The following is a 16,222-nucleotide window of genomic DNA, read 5'->3' as shown; positions in this document are numbered from 1 at the left end:
ACACTAAACATGTTTGACCCTTCAGCCGTTGGGACGTAATAATGTGATGGTCAATCTCACTATTCGTTGGTAAAAGAGCACCCCAAGAGTTGGCGGTGGGTGATGATCACTAGTTGCCTTCCCTCTAGTCTTACACTGAAAAATTAGAGATGGCTAGCGCAGATAGTCCTCGTGTAGCTTTGCGTGAAATTTAAAAACAACAAATTTTTGGTTATAAGTCATGGGTCAGAAACTTCCCCTGTATTATCAACAAAGATGTTGCAAGGCTATGATTCACGTGACCATCATATCTGGTTTTTGAACTAGTAAACTTCTATTCAAGTAAGCAATGGAAGGGAGAATAGCTTACAGATTTCATAGAACCATGTGCAACGATTTTACAGAAAACCACATTGGACTTATCTTACGTACCCTTATCGTTCTTGGTTTCCCCTTTAACTAAACTACAGGTTAATACAATTAAATGTACATCCTGAGGGACCGTAGCTTTTCCCTCAGCGTGAATAGTCTCATGAAGTTGCACTGAACATGCCGAGAGACGTCCAGGTTTGATGATAACTATTGGTTATCAACAGCCGAGTGAATAGCCACATTGGATTTTCTTGGAAGTCCGAAAGATACCTGTATAGTCTCCCCCCCCCCCCACAAAGCTGTTCAACGTGTTTGCGTCTGCACTGTTCTTTGTCTTACGATTTCCAAAACAATTAACTTCTGCGTATAATAATGTCGTATATTTTGATTTTATGGTGGCAGCCTTTATTTGTTTAAAAACTACGCTGTTGACAATCCTGCCCTTGAATGCTAAGGCGCCAAGATGGCTTCGATGAACAATACATAGAATGCACACGGTGAAGAGTTTATTGTTTTCAATAGCCTCGCCTACGTTGTCAAGCCATAACCCTGTGTTATTTATATCGGTCTGTATACGATTGCAAAAAACAAAACGTACGAGATTCAGAAACGGCGATCGAATTTTAAACTTGTTTTTAACGAATAATTATTTGCATACCCTACGATGTAAATCAGATAATTATATTTAGTTTTTTCAACAGTTATTAAACAAGTATTAAAACGGAAATAATTGGTACTTGAACGTCACAAGACATGACAAATCCAGTAAATGTTTTGTTAACGAATATATTCGTACTTGAGTTCTAATTCGTAGGTTTTATACAAACATGCTTTCACCAACAAATCAGGTTCGTTTAACGTTCAATCGTCACGTAAAATGGCCGACTGTAGGTCAGTGATAAGCATCCTAGAGTGTGACATCAAGATTGAACGTTGTCTCTTTATTGAGAAAAACAAGACAAATCGCAATCCAGACATTTGGGCTGTGGCTGTGTTATAAAAGTAATGGTAAAATTTCTGTATTCCAAGAGTTGGCGATGGATAGTGGTGACTAGATATATATTCCATATAGTCTAGATCAATGGGTCCCACATTCTTCTAGCCTGAGGCTCCACTGATATGAATAATAATAAAAATAATCCCCCCCAACCTATATCTTTAAATTGGTCACTGAAAAACAGGTAAAAACAAACATCTCCTTTCGAAGTACTGTATCACTTAATTAATTCAACACTATTTTTGTCGGATTGTATATTTAGAATCAAACTAAATTCGTCATTGTTTTCGGCCTATTTTTTGGGGTCCTCCAGAAAAACTGCGGCTTCAACTTTGGGTAATTACCGACTACAACGCTAATATCCAACCGTGTAGGTTTGCGACAAATCTTATAAACTGTATTCAGATTCAGGTTATGACAGATGGTAAAGAAACAAAACATTTTAATATCTAATTTCCTATGTTGTTTCTCTACGCACTCTTGAGTTTTGTGGTCGTCTTTATTACTACTTAAAAGGTTAAATAACTAATACTGTTTTAAAAACACTGGACTTGTGACAAAGTAAAACAAAACAGTACAACAAATATCTTATATAAAGACGGCGTTTATTTTTGAATTATTTGAAATATTTGTTACAGTCAGTTTCTAGGACATACCTATTGATGTGTGTAAATAACCTTACACATTGAATAAAATAAGAATGGTAGCCAGAGTTCGTATTTTCGTGTCAAAGAAAACTTGTACCTCAAAACAATTCTAAATTTCACATTTGGAGTAAGGCTTAATACAAGATTTAGAAGAATAAAAAATATACATTCATAGACGGCAAAATCATGAGGCAGAGGAGAGATACCCCCTGGTTTAATTATTTAATACTTAAATAATTTTAAGGATACCAAGAATTATGGGTTCCACGTTTTACCTTAAATGTGGATTTTAGGAATTTCTTCTAACTTTGCCTAGTGGTTAAGGGAATCCGGCTGTCAATCAAATGATCGTGGGCTCCATTCCCGAACATGCCCCCTTCAACCGTGAGGGCGTTACAGTATAGCAATCAATCCCAGTAGTCGTTGGTAAAGAGTAACCCAAGAGTTATAGATAAGTGCTAGCCCAGCATGACCAGATGGTTAGAGCGCACTAAATTTAAAAACAAACAAACGACAGAAAGTTAACAAGTAAGCTTATCTGTTACTTAGGTATACCATTGGTTTCTAAATTCCTGTTTAAACTATTTCTGAAGTTAGGCCTACAAGCGAACGTAACCTGTAGAACTTGTATGTTGAAGTTGGTAACATACTTATTAGCGACCTTGGACTTTGCAGCACTTTTACCAAATGATCCAAAACAACTTACTCAACGACAGAATATACTACAATAGTAACAACAAAATATTCTGTTGGAAGTTGGAAGCAATGTCTTCAACTCAAACAGATACAAACCAACACAACTTCCATGCTGGCTGATGTACAGAGAACCTCCACAGATAAATACCACACGAATAACAATAAACAACTCGACTGTTGGATATTAAAAACATGCCTTCAATTTAAACATACACGCTATCAGCACAGAACTTATGAAACTGGTGTTAAAAGTGGGTACTAAGGTAAGTTTACAGCGACACAAACAATAAAATATTCATTGTTTATTATGCTACGAAATCACATGTAAAGAATAATAAAAAAAATTACAAAATTGGAAACCTTAACCAAAGTGCCTTCGGAAAGTAGGGGTGATTTCACTGTAGTGGTACTAAAAGAATTTCTAACCATGTAAAGTCAGATTGGGGGGGGGCTAACCTTGTCTCCCCAACCGATTGACATTTTCTTCCATTGTTCTCAATGTCCACCCATTAACGGAATACCATGGCACATGTCCAGCCCATTTCCACTTTGCTTTTAGAATGAACATTAAATACTTGAATTACCTAGAACATAAACAGTAAAACACACGACCAACAGCACTCTCCTTCTATCAACTAGTACCCGAATTATTCAGAATATAAACAGAACAGTTCTGTTTCCACAATTATCTAACCGTGACTGTATACACTAAATTGTTTCTTTGTGATTTTATATTATTATTATTATTGTAATAAGCCCATTTTGAACAATTTAGTCGAAAGGTGTACGAGGAAAATAAAGCCTAAGATTCAGAAGTCATGGAAATACATAAATGGCGAGTACATACATGTTAATTTGTGCTATTTTTAACAGCCAACAAAACAACATGGTTAAACTTTTAACAACGTCTCCGCACACTGTCACAAGGATATATTTACCATGTACTGCTGTTTGAGCTGCTTTAACTGTTAATTTTTTTTAACATGAAGACCTAAATCTGAAACCAACGACATATTTGGTAATACATAAAATAACTTGTAAAATAAATTATAAAATTATAAATAAATTAAACGGTTAATTTTAAAACACCTCCAGATTTGTTATTTTAAAAATAATTCAAAATTCATTATAATTTCCTATTTTTAATGTGAATTACTTAACATCATCTTACTTGATACAATTACTTATCAAATATTATTTAATCTGGATGTTAACTAGAGAGCGTATGACTTTAAGACGAAGTAAGTTTACGGGAGTAGGTCTAGAATGTTCTAAATTTATCGTCAAGATTCTAAGTCAAGGAATACCGAGAAACTAGAGCAGATTATAAACACGAGAATTTGCGAAGCATTAAGTCACTCGAATTTGGTGTTTTTGCTTTTGGTGAAAAGCGAGATCCGTCAGCCAGTTTAGTTCAGCTTTTAGGGAAGTGGCACCGATTTTACACAATAACAACATTTGAATAAAAACTTTATTGTGCAACAATATACTGTTTCGCGTTTTGCATTATTAGAAACAAAATTCCAAACTTTCGTTATTAGATTTGGTTTGTTTTGAATTTCGCGCAAGGCTACACGAGAGCTTACTGCGCTAGCCGTCACAAATTTTGCAGTGTAAGACTAGAGGGAAGGCAGCTAGTCATAACGACTCACCGTCAACTCTTGGGCTACTATTTTACCAACGAATAGTAGGATTGACCGTAACATTATAACGCTCCCAAGGCTGAAAGGGTGAGCATGTTAATGCGACGGGGACTTGAACTCGCGACCTTCTGATTACGAGTCGAGTGTCTTAACGACCTGGCCATGCCGTGCCTGACATAGCCAACGGCTAAAGGTTTGAAATTATGAGACTTAACACTAAACGATATTTCACTGGACAGCTTACCTTCTTTCTAGCCAAGCTTCCACACTAATTTGCCCCGTAATAAGTCATAATAATTCTTTTACAAAGTTCCTGTGAGCGTTATGGTGTCATTTATGCACAAAGTTTGAGAAAACTACAAGAGTTCATTTAATATTTCACAAACTTTGTTGCAGGTAAATTTTTTTAGCCAATCTCCTATAAAAACCGAAAACACATTTTTAAGGCCTTTCCGTTTTCATTACAATACATCCAAGATTGTTGCTCTTGAAGGACTAAATTTCTGCAGTACCAGATAATACTGCGCGGCACGTATTAGAATAAAACAGACAGGAAACTAAAGTTATATCGTTTAAAACCTACATAATGGTTAAGGCACTCGACTTGGAATCTGAGGGTCGCGGGTTCGAATCTCAGTCACACTAAACATGCTTGCCCTTTCAGCCGTAGGCACGTTATAATGTGACGGTCAAACCTACTATTCGTTGGTAAAAGACTAGCCCAAAAGTTGGCGGTGGGAGGTCATGACTAGCTGCTTTCCCTCTTGTCTTACACTACTAAATTAGGGACGACTAGCGCAGATAGCCCTTGTGTAGCTTTGCGCGAAATTTAAAATAAGCCTGCATAATTAATTATGTGATGACTGTTTCTTGTAACATGAAGAAAATGGCATAAGGAAACCTACAGAATGTTCACAATATGCAAGAAAAATATTTTCAAATGTATTAGTTGTTGGAAACTATATTACAGACTTATTTTCATTAAATAATTCAAAAGAAAGTCTACCCGCCCAAAGAAGGAATGACAGTACCCGCCTCGTTTTGTTTTTCATAAATGTATGTTTTCGTAATTCCAATAACAGGTTTAAATACCTACGCAGCTATAATAACCACAGTAACACTTGCGAAGAACAAAAAGTAATTCTTCTATAACGAGTAAGAAACCATAAATTAGAAAACATGTTTGATATAAATCAACCAAACCTTCTCTGAAGCGGACTCAAAGAAGACCGGGTGGAAACGAAAATTTCAAAAGGCAGGTATGTAATCATAAATCAAATATTCTTGATTTACAGTTAGCTATACTGATACCATGCTTTAAAAAAATTCTGTCACGAATTGAATATGATATAAAAAAAATTCTTCAGTAAGGTTCAATAAACTATCCACTAAAACGTAAAAATTAAATAAATCGTGTCTTATTAACATGGTACAAGGTAAAGCAATGATATCCATAGCTAGCTGAACAATGGGTATATCGAGAAAGAGAAATGTGGCCAACGTGTACTGTCTTAGGGCACTTTGAACTTTGGATGCGGTATAAGTGTGACAGTCAAAATCCACTATTTTTGTTCAGACATGTATGGCCAATAGCAGTGCAGGAAAAGTTATGAAAATAGCTTATTAAATAAATGATTCCAATGTGTGAGGTATTGAACCTCGTCATCTGATGTAGACTAGAAAAATATTAGTCATTACAAAGTGAACCGAAAATATATCCATTTAAAAGCTTTTTTTTTTTCTTTCACAGGAATTAATATATCTTAATGTCATACAATGTTAGCGAACTACAGGTACTCAAGTAAATACATATTAATTCGAAACTAAAGCCCTCAAAACCATTTTTGTGGTTCTCTTCAGTGTCACATGTCATTTATTTTGCTGCAGGATTCCTTGAAACACAAATATAAAATTTTATTTCAGACACTATAATGGATAAATACTGCAAAACAATGTGGGTGCTGCCACCCCGTGTTCAACATTGTACATAGTATAATTGATAAAAAGACTTGCCCTTTGTAGGCCCTTTTAAAACCTCGACAAAACGTCATACGAAACAAAGCTCTAGCGATCTAATCAAACAAACACTACGAAGTTCAGCAAAAATCGGGAATAGAGACGTTTATTTCCGACCGTTTTTCAAAACGTTATGCATGCGATATTATGGCCATTTATCGTAGAAGTACGTAACGTGTTGACTATTTAATACAGAGTTAGACACACAAAACTCATATTACGTCTACGAAAGCACCCCTTTTTTCACATTTATAGACGTATTTTTTTATTTTTTTTACACAGACTTAAATCTCTTGATTTATTACACCATTACTATTTGATATTCGAATAAATTTGGTACAACAGTGAAGACGAAAACGTTTTTTGTCATCGAAAATCAGCAGTAACTCGAAGATTCAAGTCTTCAAGCCACAGATGATGACGATGGCTTTAGAATTTTGTTCTCGAGTTTCTGACAACAAATAATGATATAAGATAAGAGGTTGCGAGTTTAATATGGGGTATTCATCATTCAACCAGGCGTTGTTTGAATATAAAACCACTGTTACCACGACATTAACTGATCTAATCTAGATACAAGACGACACAATAGCTTGCCTAATCTGAACTCTAGCTAATCTTATCTACTTTGCAAATTGATAAACTGGCATTATCTGCGAATCATCCTGACAGTTACTAAATCAGGTAATTACAGCTGTTGAAAATATTGAAACTGAAATCTGACATCCAGGGATATTACTACTCAGTTCAGCCTAAACGTATCTATACTCTATAATAAAACAATATCAAGTTATCGTAATTTTAAAAAGGTAATATATTCCATAACTTGAATACTAGAAATATACAACAACACAAGTTGTAAAGACCTTAACTTAATATAACGAAGATTTAAAAAACGAAGCTTTCTCGAAGAATTGATAGACAAATGTAGCAGAAGATTTTTTTTTACTATTCAATATTTCATAATTAAATCTAAAGTTTGCCCATAGACGGCGTCTGGCATTCTCGTGCTTGAACACAAAATAACTACTTACGAATAATCACGAAGAGAAAAGTTCTGTATAAACAAAACGCCTCCAGTTGGTTTATTACAATTAACATCTACGTAAAAACTTAATTTCTTTCAAGAAATATGTATCATTCTATCTCATAGAGAAATCACTAACCAATAATTCAGCTGCATATTTTAAGCAAACATTTATTACCTTCCATGAAATGATATTTAATATTTAGTATCTAGCGTCGTACGTTTCACAAACCGCTGCAAGTGAATATCACGCCATGACGTTATGAATAAACTACTAGATAGCCATGATGTGTGAAACTCCTCCGCTGACGACTAACTTTCCTGCTAATAATAATGTCATGTTGCAAACAAGATAGAGAGATAGGCCTAAATACCTCCACTGAGTCACTCTAGCTCGATGTACTTCAATGTACTAATAAATTTACATTTTGGAATGTTATTAATTTCAAAAAACGTAAAACAACGAAAATATCAAATACTGTGGAAGTTTAGGCTGAGATAGAATAAATTCAAAATAAGAATTACCAAGTGAAAAAAAAATTTATTAAGAGAAAATAATATTTGATAAAATATCACAACTCCATGTTAACTAGGTGTAGTTTAGATATTGTTTACAAAGCATATAAAAGTTATTTAATGATATATCTGTTTAGGTTTTCATTCAAGTCTTACTACACTGTAAAACAAGTTTTATGTGTTGATTCATAATCTATAAGGTGTTCAAAGTAGATGAATACTACTATTTACAGATTAAACCTACTCCAATTAGATCTTTTCCAACCACGTCTTAAATACAACTGACTTAATAAGTAGTCCTACCTTCTAATACCATAGATCGTTGGCGTTGACAGCCGAGTTGAGAATCACATGCTTTTCATAAGGTCACGAAGCACGTGGAACAACCATATCAATATATTAACGGCAATCAGAAATACAGACGAAGCAAATATTAGTCCATTATTTAGACTAACGCCACAGATTTGTATACTACCCTTACCTTTCAATGTGTCATAAAATGTTCCATAAAATAAATCAAGAACAGCGTGGGAAGTCCGATACCATCGACTACAAGTCGAAACATTTCACAAAATCTGAAACAAACAGTCCCGCGAATCTCTTCTCTCAAAACTAACTCGGGCTATTTGTTCCAGCTTCATTCGACCACAAAGAGGCTTCTGGCACAGCGCATGCTCAACAACTAGATCGGTGTTTATATTTTTAAGTATACCGGTACGTTGGTATATTAAATACTGGAATAGAAGTATTCGAAATCTTGTGCACCGGTGTTTAAGGTTGAAACAATAAAGGCGAAGTTTCATACCTGAATATCCCTGCTTATTTCTTTATGTTTATATATGTTAAGTATGAAAAACGTTGTTTTGTGTGAAAAGTTTGCTCAAAAATATATTCAAGGTCATCTACAGTCCATTTCTCGTAACATAGCGTGCGTTTTGCTGTGTGCTTGGTGATTAGTAATAATAATATTAAAAAAATATATACGGAATATTATTTGCGTTCGGTAACCAAGAAATAACGAACTGTTCTCTGCTTGTGAAATATTTTTCGCTTTAATTATTAAACATTTTAAATATCTTTTTTAAATTTAATTTACCAATAAGACCAACATCATATGAAAAATAATAAATAAAAAAAAAATTAAAAAATCCGCAAGAAGCCGAAACTACTGCTGCAAAAACATTGTTAACAAATGTTCATCACGAGTGTAACAAAAGTTAAATCAACAGATATAATTATGGCATATTCCATTAAGATGTTTTGATTTTATGTGTTACACAAGTTGAATCTACCCCGTTGATATCATTAAACAAACTGTTATTTGGTTACGGTATATTCCATTCGGAATTCTTGAATTTAATTGTCATATAAGTCAAAGCTAATCATGTTATTAAATAGTACTGAAGTACGTAACTACAGTTTGGTTGGTTTTGAATTTCGCGCAAAGCTACAAGGGGCTATCTGCGCTAGCCGTTCCATAATTTGGACTAGAGGAAAGGCAGGTAGTCATCACCACCCATCGCCAACTCTTGGAGTACTCTCTTACTAATGAATAGTGGAATTAATCGTAACATTATAATGCCTGCATCGCTGAAAGGGCAAGCATGTTTGGTGTAATGGGGATTCGAACCCTCGACCCTCAGATTACGTGTCGAGTGCCTTAACCACCTGGCCATACCGAGCCTACATAACTATGGAAAAATAATTATAATCGTACACAAATTTTGACATGTCTTATTATTCATTGTCTTATCCCAACTCCTTATCTTACTTTAATTTTCACATGCTGTATGTAGAGGGATTTATTTATTTCTTATTAAAGACAAATCTACACAATGGGCTATTAATGTTTTTTAGAGTTATAAACTCGCAGAGTTACCGCTTAGCCTCGGGAGGCGAGTGAGGAGATTAATATATTTATTCATGAAGTTGTCCAAACAACTAATATATCTTTTCTTGAGAAAGGCGTAATCATAGTGTGGTTTGAATCACATACCACGCTTGTGAAGAAAAATGGTTAAAAGCACGTGAAAAATTAGTAATTTTACGTCTCAATGTGTGATCTAACCTGGCATTCTACTCTTATTGTGTTGATGATGTCACATCAGCCTTATTTACAATATAATATTAAAAAAAAAATCTTTAATTGCGTGATAATTACGAAATTAATATAACGTTATAAACGGAAGTATATTTATTTGTATAGTGCTTATATTAATTAATGCGTGTATTAGCTATAATAGTGATAACGCCCAGCATACCCCGCTGAATGGGGCACTCGACTCTCAATCTATGGGTCACGGGTACGAAACATGCTCACCGTTGAAAGCTGCTACCACCGGAATATAAAAATTATTGGCTAATACAAATTACCCTAGCGGTCATATCTAGAACTAGACGGGATTAAGGTCGAAAGAAAAAAAAAGCTAAAATATTGATACTGTATCTAATATAATACAACATAATTGGTCCCCCGCTGGGACAGCGGTAAGTCTTGGGACATACACAGCTACAATCAGCGGTTCGATTCTCTTTCGTTGATATAGTAGATAGCCGCATGTAGTTTTACTATCAGTAAACACAGACACCATATGATTGAATATAATAAATACAGTTTCTGTGTATATGTGGAATAACCTTAAACCTGTCAATTTCTCACATATCGTATAACAACTATTTACATTTTGGCACTATTAATATACGTTTCTGTTCTTTAACTAATTAGATGTTTGTCATGTAGCAACAATAAATCTAAGTTGTGTCTACCGTATAGTTAGTTATTATGAGCAACACGGTTCTTTCTATTTATAATAGGCCCGGCATGGCCAAGCGTGTTAAGAGTCGCGGGTTCGAATCCCGGTCGCACCAAACCTTTCAGCCCTTGGAGGCGTTATAACGTGACGATCAGTCGCAGTGTTCGTTGGTAAAAGAGTAGCCCAAGAGTTGGAGATAGGTGGTGATGACTGGCTGCCTTCCCTCTAGTCTTACACTGCAAAATTAGAGACGGCTAGCGCAGATAGCCCTCGAGTAGCTTTGCGCGAAATTCAAAACAAACAAACAAACAAACAATCTATTTATAATACAACCAGTACCCAACCTCTAAAGGGTCGCACCTTCAACTCTTTTTTTTTTTTTAAGAAATGATGTCTTAAATGCAATAAAAGACGCTCCCATAAAGTTTCCAAACTTACAGCACTAAAATTCGGGATTCTTATTCTGCGATAGACACTACGCACAGAGTATATTGTGTAGCTTTGCGCTAAACAAAGAACAACAATTATTAACATTGTTTTTACCATGGGTGTGTGTGTTTGTGTGTTTTATTATAGCAAACACATATCGGGCTATCTGCTGAGCCCACCGAGGGGAATTGAACTCCTGATTTTAGCGTTGTAAATCCGTAGACTTACCGCTGTACTAGCGGGGGGCTTTACCATGGGAACCCGTGGTATCAGCAATAAATTTTCAGCGAAATTTCATTTATGCTCATGAAATGTAACGAGTTACGTGATAGCTGTTCAATACGGACTTGAAAAGATATTTTGGTAAGAGTAATAACATGACACTTAGTTGAAAAATAACACATAGCAGTGTTAATTAACTATAACTAAAACAATTTACATTTCAGCAAGACAGGAATTAGCTGTTCTTAAATCATGGAGCTATTTAAATTAATTACCACTACGTGATTTTTGTTTGCACAATTTCGCTTAAGCGTGTGTAAATCTCTCTAGATCCGAGAAGAGAGAAATTACTGAAAAGTCAGAGGCAGTTGTAGTAAGCGGCGTTGTTCTATTTGGAAAAAAAGTGAAAATCCAGGACCCTGCCTAACAGCTGGAAGTAAGAGCTCCAAGCTTGTTTCGTTATTAACTGGAGAACCAGAAGATATCAATTATCAGTCACTAAAAATAGTAGTTAGTTGTGCCGAATGTTCCAGAACGTTCAATAAAGCATCAGAACAGTTGATCCAAAAGGAGATAACCAACATAATTCATTACGAGTGCCAGCACTACTCGTGTTCTTTGTTTTAGTACAAACACGCCCAGTGAAATCGTCAGAGCAGTTGATTGAAGCGAACAAAGCCAATATTGTCCATTAGCAGTATCACCAAGTAATAGTGATATACGTTCTAATAGCTCAACGTTAGTTATCACCAACATCAACAAACCAGTCTCATGCTTAGTAAAGATTATTTAATTCAGCTTGTGATCGAAACAAACCAACTTTGAGTATTTAACTGTATGAGGTTTAGTGTTTGTTTTAGTTTGTTTTGAATTTCGCGCAAGGCTACACGAGGGCTATCTGCGCTAGCCGTCCCTAATTTTGCAGTGTAATTCTAGAGGGAAGGCAGCTGGTCATTAAAACCCACCGTTAGCTCTTTGGCTATTCTTTTGCCAACGAATAGTGGAATTGATCGTCACATTACAATACTCCCACGGCTGAAAGAGCGAGCTTGTTTGGTGTAACGGGGATTCAATCTCGTGAACATCAGATTGCGAGTCGAGCGTCCGTAATCACGTGGCCATGAGGGGCCGGAGTCCCATTACAATTCTGCTTTACGATATTCAAGCTTGTTATGACAGTTCTTGCGTTTGTTGTGGAAATCTTAACTTTTATATCTATAATACCCAATATTCTATATTGATTCATGTTGCGTGTTTGTTAATTTGTTAACGTTTGCAAAATCCTCTCACGATTGTGGAGCTAACAAGACCAACGGTTGGCAGGCCACTCGGGGTGATGCAACTTCACTACAAAGGGAATTACCGAGTGAAAGCGACCAAAAGGTGTTTGGAAAGTCACCCTGGTATGATGGAGGTTTAGGAGAAAGTTTGCTTGGCTTCCGAGTTCGAACCTGGAATGGGATTTTGTGTTCCTAGCGCCCTCTATATTCCGGGGGCGTCATCTTAAAATCCAATTTCGTATGTCCCTCTCGTAAGCAAGTGAGACCAAACGTAGCACACGTGATCAGGTAGTATGGACGAGTTATATTTAAGTTGTTTTTTTGTTGTTGTTTTTTTATTGGGAATAACAAGGAGAATGAACAACATATGAGGGGTCTTTGTGAATGATGATGAAACGGTATCTGAACCCCGCATTTTATGTTAGTTCCAACAATATGTGCAACTACGTTCAAGCACATGCAGAGCTGGATTAAGGAGTGAAGAGCATAATATTGGCACACTTGTTCTGGACTTCTGACTGTGAGAGAAAAAAAATAAGGCTAAATGTCTTATTAATAAACTTGTGTTTTAAACTACGTCATTATGTAACAATGATGACTGTAGTTCTTTCATATAAAATTATTGCTTTCTGCTTTTTTATTAATATGTTCTTACAGATTGTTCTTTTACAAACACTTTTCTGCCATTTGACAACAACAACAAAAGTTGTCGTTAATTTGTATTTATATTATAAATATTAGTATTTTATACATGATCTACCCATCGTTTGTGCTTGTGTAATATTCAATCTGCAGTTAATAAATAACACTAACTTGTATTTAACATATTTATGAAATTATGCGCTGAAGACTTTCTACAAAATTTACCAATTCCCCCCTCCAACTCCATAATCTGACCGTAGACAGATGTCAATGAGTCCTTCGTGCTCAATATCAGTAAATCAGCTGTCATCCATGGTGCTCAATACAGCAACAATAGGTTCAACTGAATTCTGTTCATGTATCCGATTTAGAAGAACAATTCAACAATGCTTTTTTTTTTCTTTTGTCTTAAAGTAAGACATACACTAGTGTACACATTATGAAAGTCACCTTGCACGAGCTGTACGACTCAATCTGTCTTTTGTTTACTTCTAATGGCAAGACGCGTGTGGATGTTCGCTGTTAGAAGACAACAGTTATTATAATTTACTTCGCTCTAAAAGTCGTGGCCTTGTCTGCTTGTGCGTCGTTAGTACTTACAATGCTGTGCATCGGTTATTGTGAATGAATGGCAACTGTGATCAGGTATGTGTATGTTGTGAGTCTATTGATCACTTTTAATGCGCGTCCGGTTGTCTCAGATTCTGAATTAGTGTGCTCTAACAAGTTTTCTACCAAATTGTTTATCTCAAAGAACGCGAGGAAACTCAAGTACAAGTATATATAAAAAGAGAACATTTCACGGTTATTAACCATAATAACAGGTGATGAATCATCAGAAGGCTATTATTTGAATCTTTTTTTTATTTACGTTCAGCGTACGTAAAAGAGAATGAACAAAAAAATCAGCAGTGGATATTGTTAGAAGTGTCACGTGCACTGAATTCATCCAAACCACAAGGAAAATGAATATGAGCACAGCTGTTCTCGATTTTGGTGTCGAATTGTTGAAACATTATTACAGTTCTACAATTCTAGAATTTTCTTTCATGTTACAAAGGAACTTATTATAATTTCGACGCTACATCTTTGTCTCGTATTTTACTGTGTATCAGCATAAGAAGTCAGTTATGCCCTCACCTTCCCGATGGCCCAGCAATAAGCGATAAAACTGAAGGCTCGATCTTAGCGATTGAATTAGCGCGGCTAACTCCGTCTACAGATTTGCACTTAAACCAACAGTCTCACATCTTTTCAATAATGCATGACCAGGTGGTTAGGGCGCTGGACTCGTAATCTGAAGGTCGCTTGTTCGAATACCCGTCACACCAAACATGCTCGTCCTTTTAGCCGAGCGTAATGTGACGGTCAATCCCACTATTCGTTGGTAAAAGAATAGCCCAAGAGTTGCCGGTGGGTGGTGGTGACTAGCTGCCTTCCCTCTAGTCTTACACTGCTAAATTATTGACGGCTGGAGCAGATAGCCCTCGTGTAGCTTTGCGCGAAATTCAAACGCAAACAATAATGCACACTTGCTTCATATGGCTGTGATGTGAGGGAACGCTTGACTCGTAATATGAGGATCGAAGATTCGAATCCCTCGCATGAAACATGCTCGCCCTTGCAACCGTGGAGACGTTATAAAGCAACAGTTAATCCCACTGTTCGTTGGTAAAAGAGTATCCTGAGAACTGACAGTGAGTGGTGATGACCAGCTGCCTTCCCTCTAGATTTTCAGTGGTAAAATAGAGAAAGCTAGCGCAGATAGCTCTCTTGTAGGTCTGCGTGAAATTCAAACCAACCTTAAGGCGAATCTAGTTTGTTTGTGTTTCATTACATATATATATATATATTTATTTATTTTACTACTGGTGTGTGAAATAAAGTTAGATGGATGTTCTGAAGCAAGATCAAATTAAGCGCTAATAAAGTGGAAGTGATTAAACTGGTCACGCAACCATGTAATTGTTGCGTGACCAAACATCGAAAATATGACATCTGAAAAAAAAACAAAAAACGACTCCTGCGGCGACCCCTGTTGATCTCTTGATGCAAGACATCAGAACGGGATATCTACACTCTGATCATCGAGTGGAATCGACTTCCATAATTTTGATTTATAAGGCCGTAAATCTGTCACTGCCTTATCGAGGAATCCCTGCAGGAGGCTCAACTGTATACTTGGAAGCTTATAATGTCGAAACTTGTGGCTCGATCTCTGTATTCGGGCACTATGCAGAATAGCCCATTGTGTAGCTTTGAGTTCGAAAAAACAAAAAATGAAAATCATTCATTGTATGAATACATGTTAGCGCCATATACGCATGTGTTTATAAATATTTCTTTCGTCGGCTCGAAGAAAACTCTGCTTCAATTGCTGAAGTGAAAAACTCATGCCTTCATAAAATCTATGTCTGGCATATGACTAGCATGATTTTCAAATAGCTCGTGTAACTTCGCACGCAGTATTTATAAAAATAGTTCTTTCTTTTTAATTCCTACAACAACTTTTATTGTGAAATAGTTTATCATGATAATTAAGTAGAAGTCAACATTGTTGATTGAAAGAAATAGACCAATAGTTGCCTTAACTTTCGTTACGGTGTCACACTTCTTCAAAAGTTTGTTTTTGTTTTTTTGTATTTCGCGCAAAGCTACTCGAGGACTATCTGCGCTAACCGTCTCTAATGTGGAAGTGATAGATTAGAGGGAGGACAGCTAGTCAATAATACCCACCGTCGATACTTGAGCTACTATTGGGATTAATTGTTACATTAATAATACCCCCAAGGCTTTACGTAATAGCGAGCATGTTTGCTGACCGAATTCGAACCCCTCGGAACTACAGTAAGTAAAACAGAGAAATAACTTTCTAAAAATTGATTTTCCGCCAACCAAATAAATAATAATCTTCCTTTTAATTGAAAATAATCACATCAATTCTTTGTTGGTTAGTGAATCGGATGGTAAATTTTTCTCTTTGTTGAGCCTGGAAGAAGTGGT

The 16,222-nt window shown here is 35.9% G+C and overlaps 1 protein-coding gene across 6 annotated transcripts in view; it reads right to left on the bottom strand.

The window, feature by feature from the left end:
* LOC143231919 (protein TANC2-like) overlaps positions 1–16,222 on the bottom strand; it is a 123,244-nt gene that overhangs the window by 89,954 nt on the left and 17,068 nt on the right. For 3 of the 6 annotated variants that reach the window (XM_076466764.1, XM_076466768.1, XM_076466767.1), the window contains exon 1: positions 8,375–8,556. The exons of 2 other annotated variants lie outside the window; for them this stretch is intronic. Coding sequence is in view for 1 of the 4 variants with exons in the window: in XM_076466762.1 (XP_076322877.1) it covers positions 8,197–8,209 (13 nt within the window). In the remaining 3 variants the exon portion in view is untranslated. Of the gene's footprint in view, positions 1–8,196; positions 8,557–16,222 lie in introns of those variants that run through there. One more of the 6 variants, XM_076466762.1, reaches the window with a different exon arrangement.

The sequence above is a fragment of the Tachypleus tridentatus genome, chromosome 11 (genome assembly GCF_004210375.1).
Source record: "Tachypleus tridentatus isolate NWPU-2018 chromosome 11, ASM421037v1, whole genome shotgun sequence".
NCBI classification, from domain to species: domain Eukaryota; kingdom Metazoa; phylum Arthropoda; class Merostomata; order Xiphosura; family Limulidae; genus Tachypleus; species Tachypleus tridentatus.
Note: the sequence above shows the minus strand (reverse complement) of the source record. Positions and strands in the feature narration are given on the sequence as shown.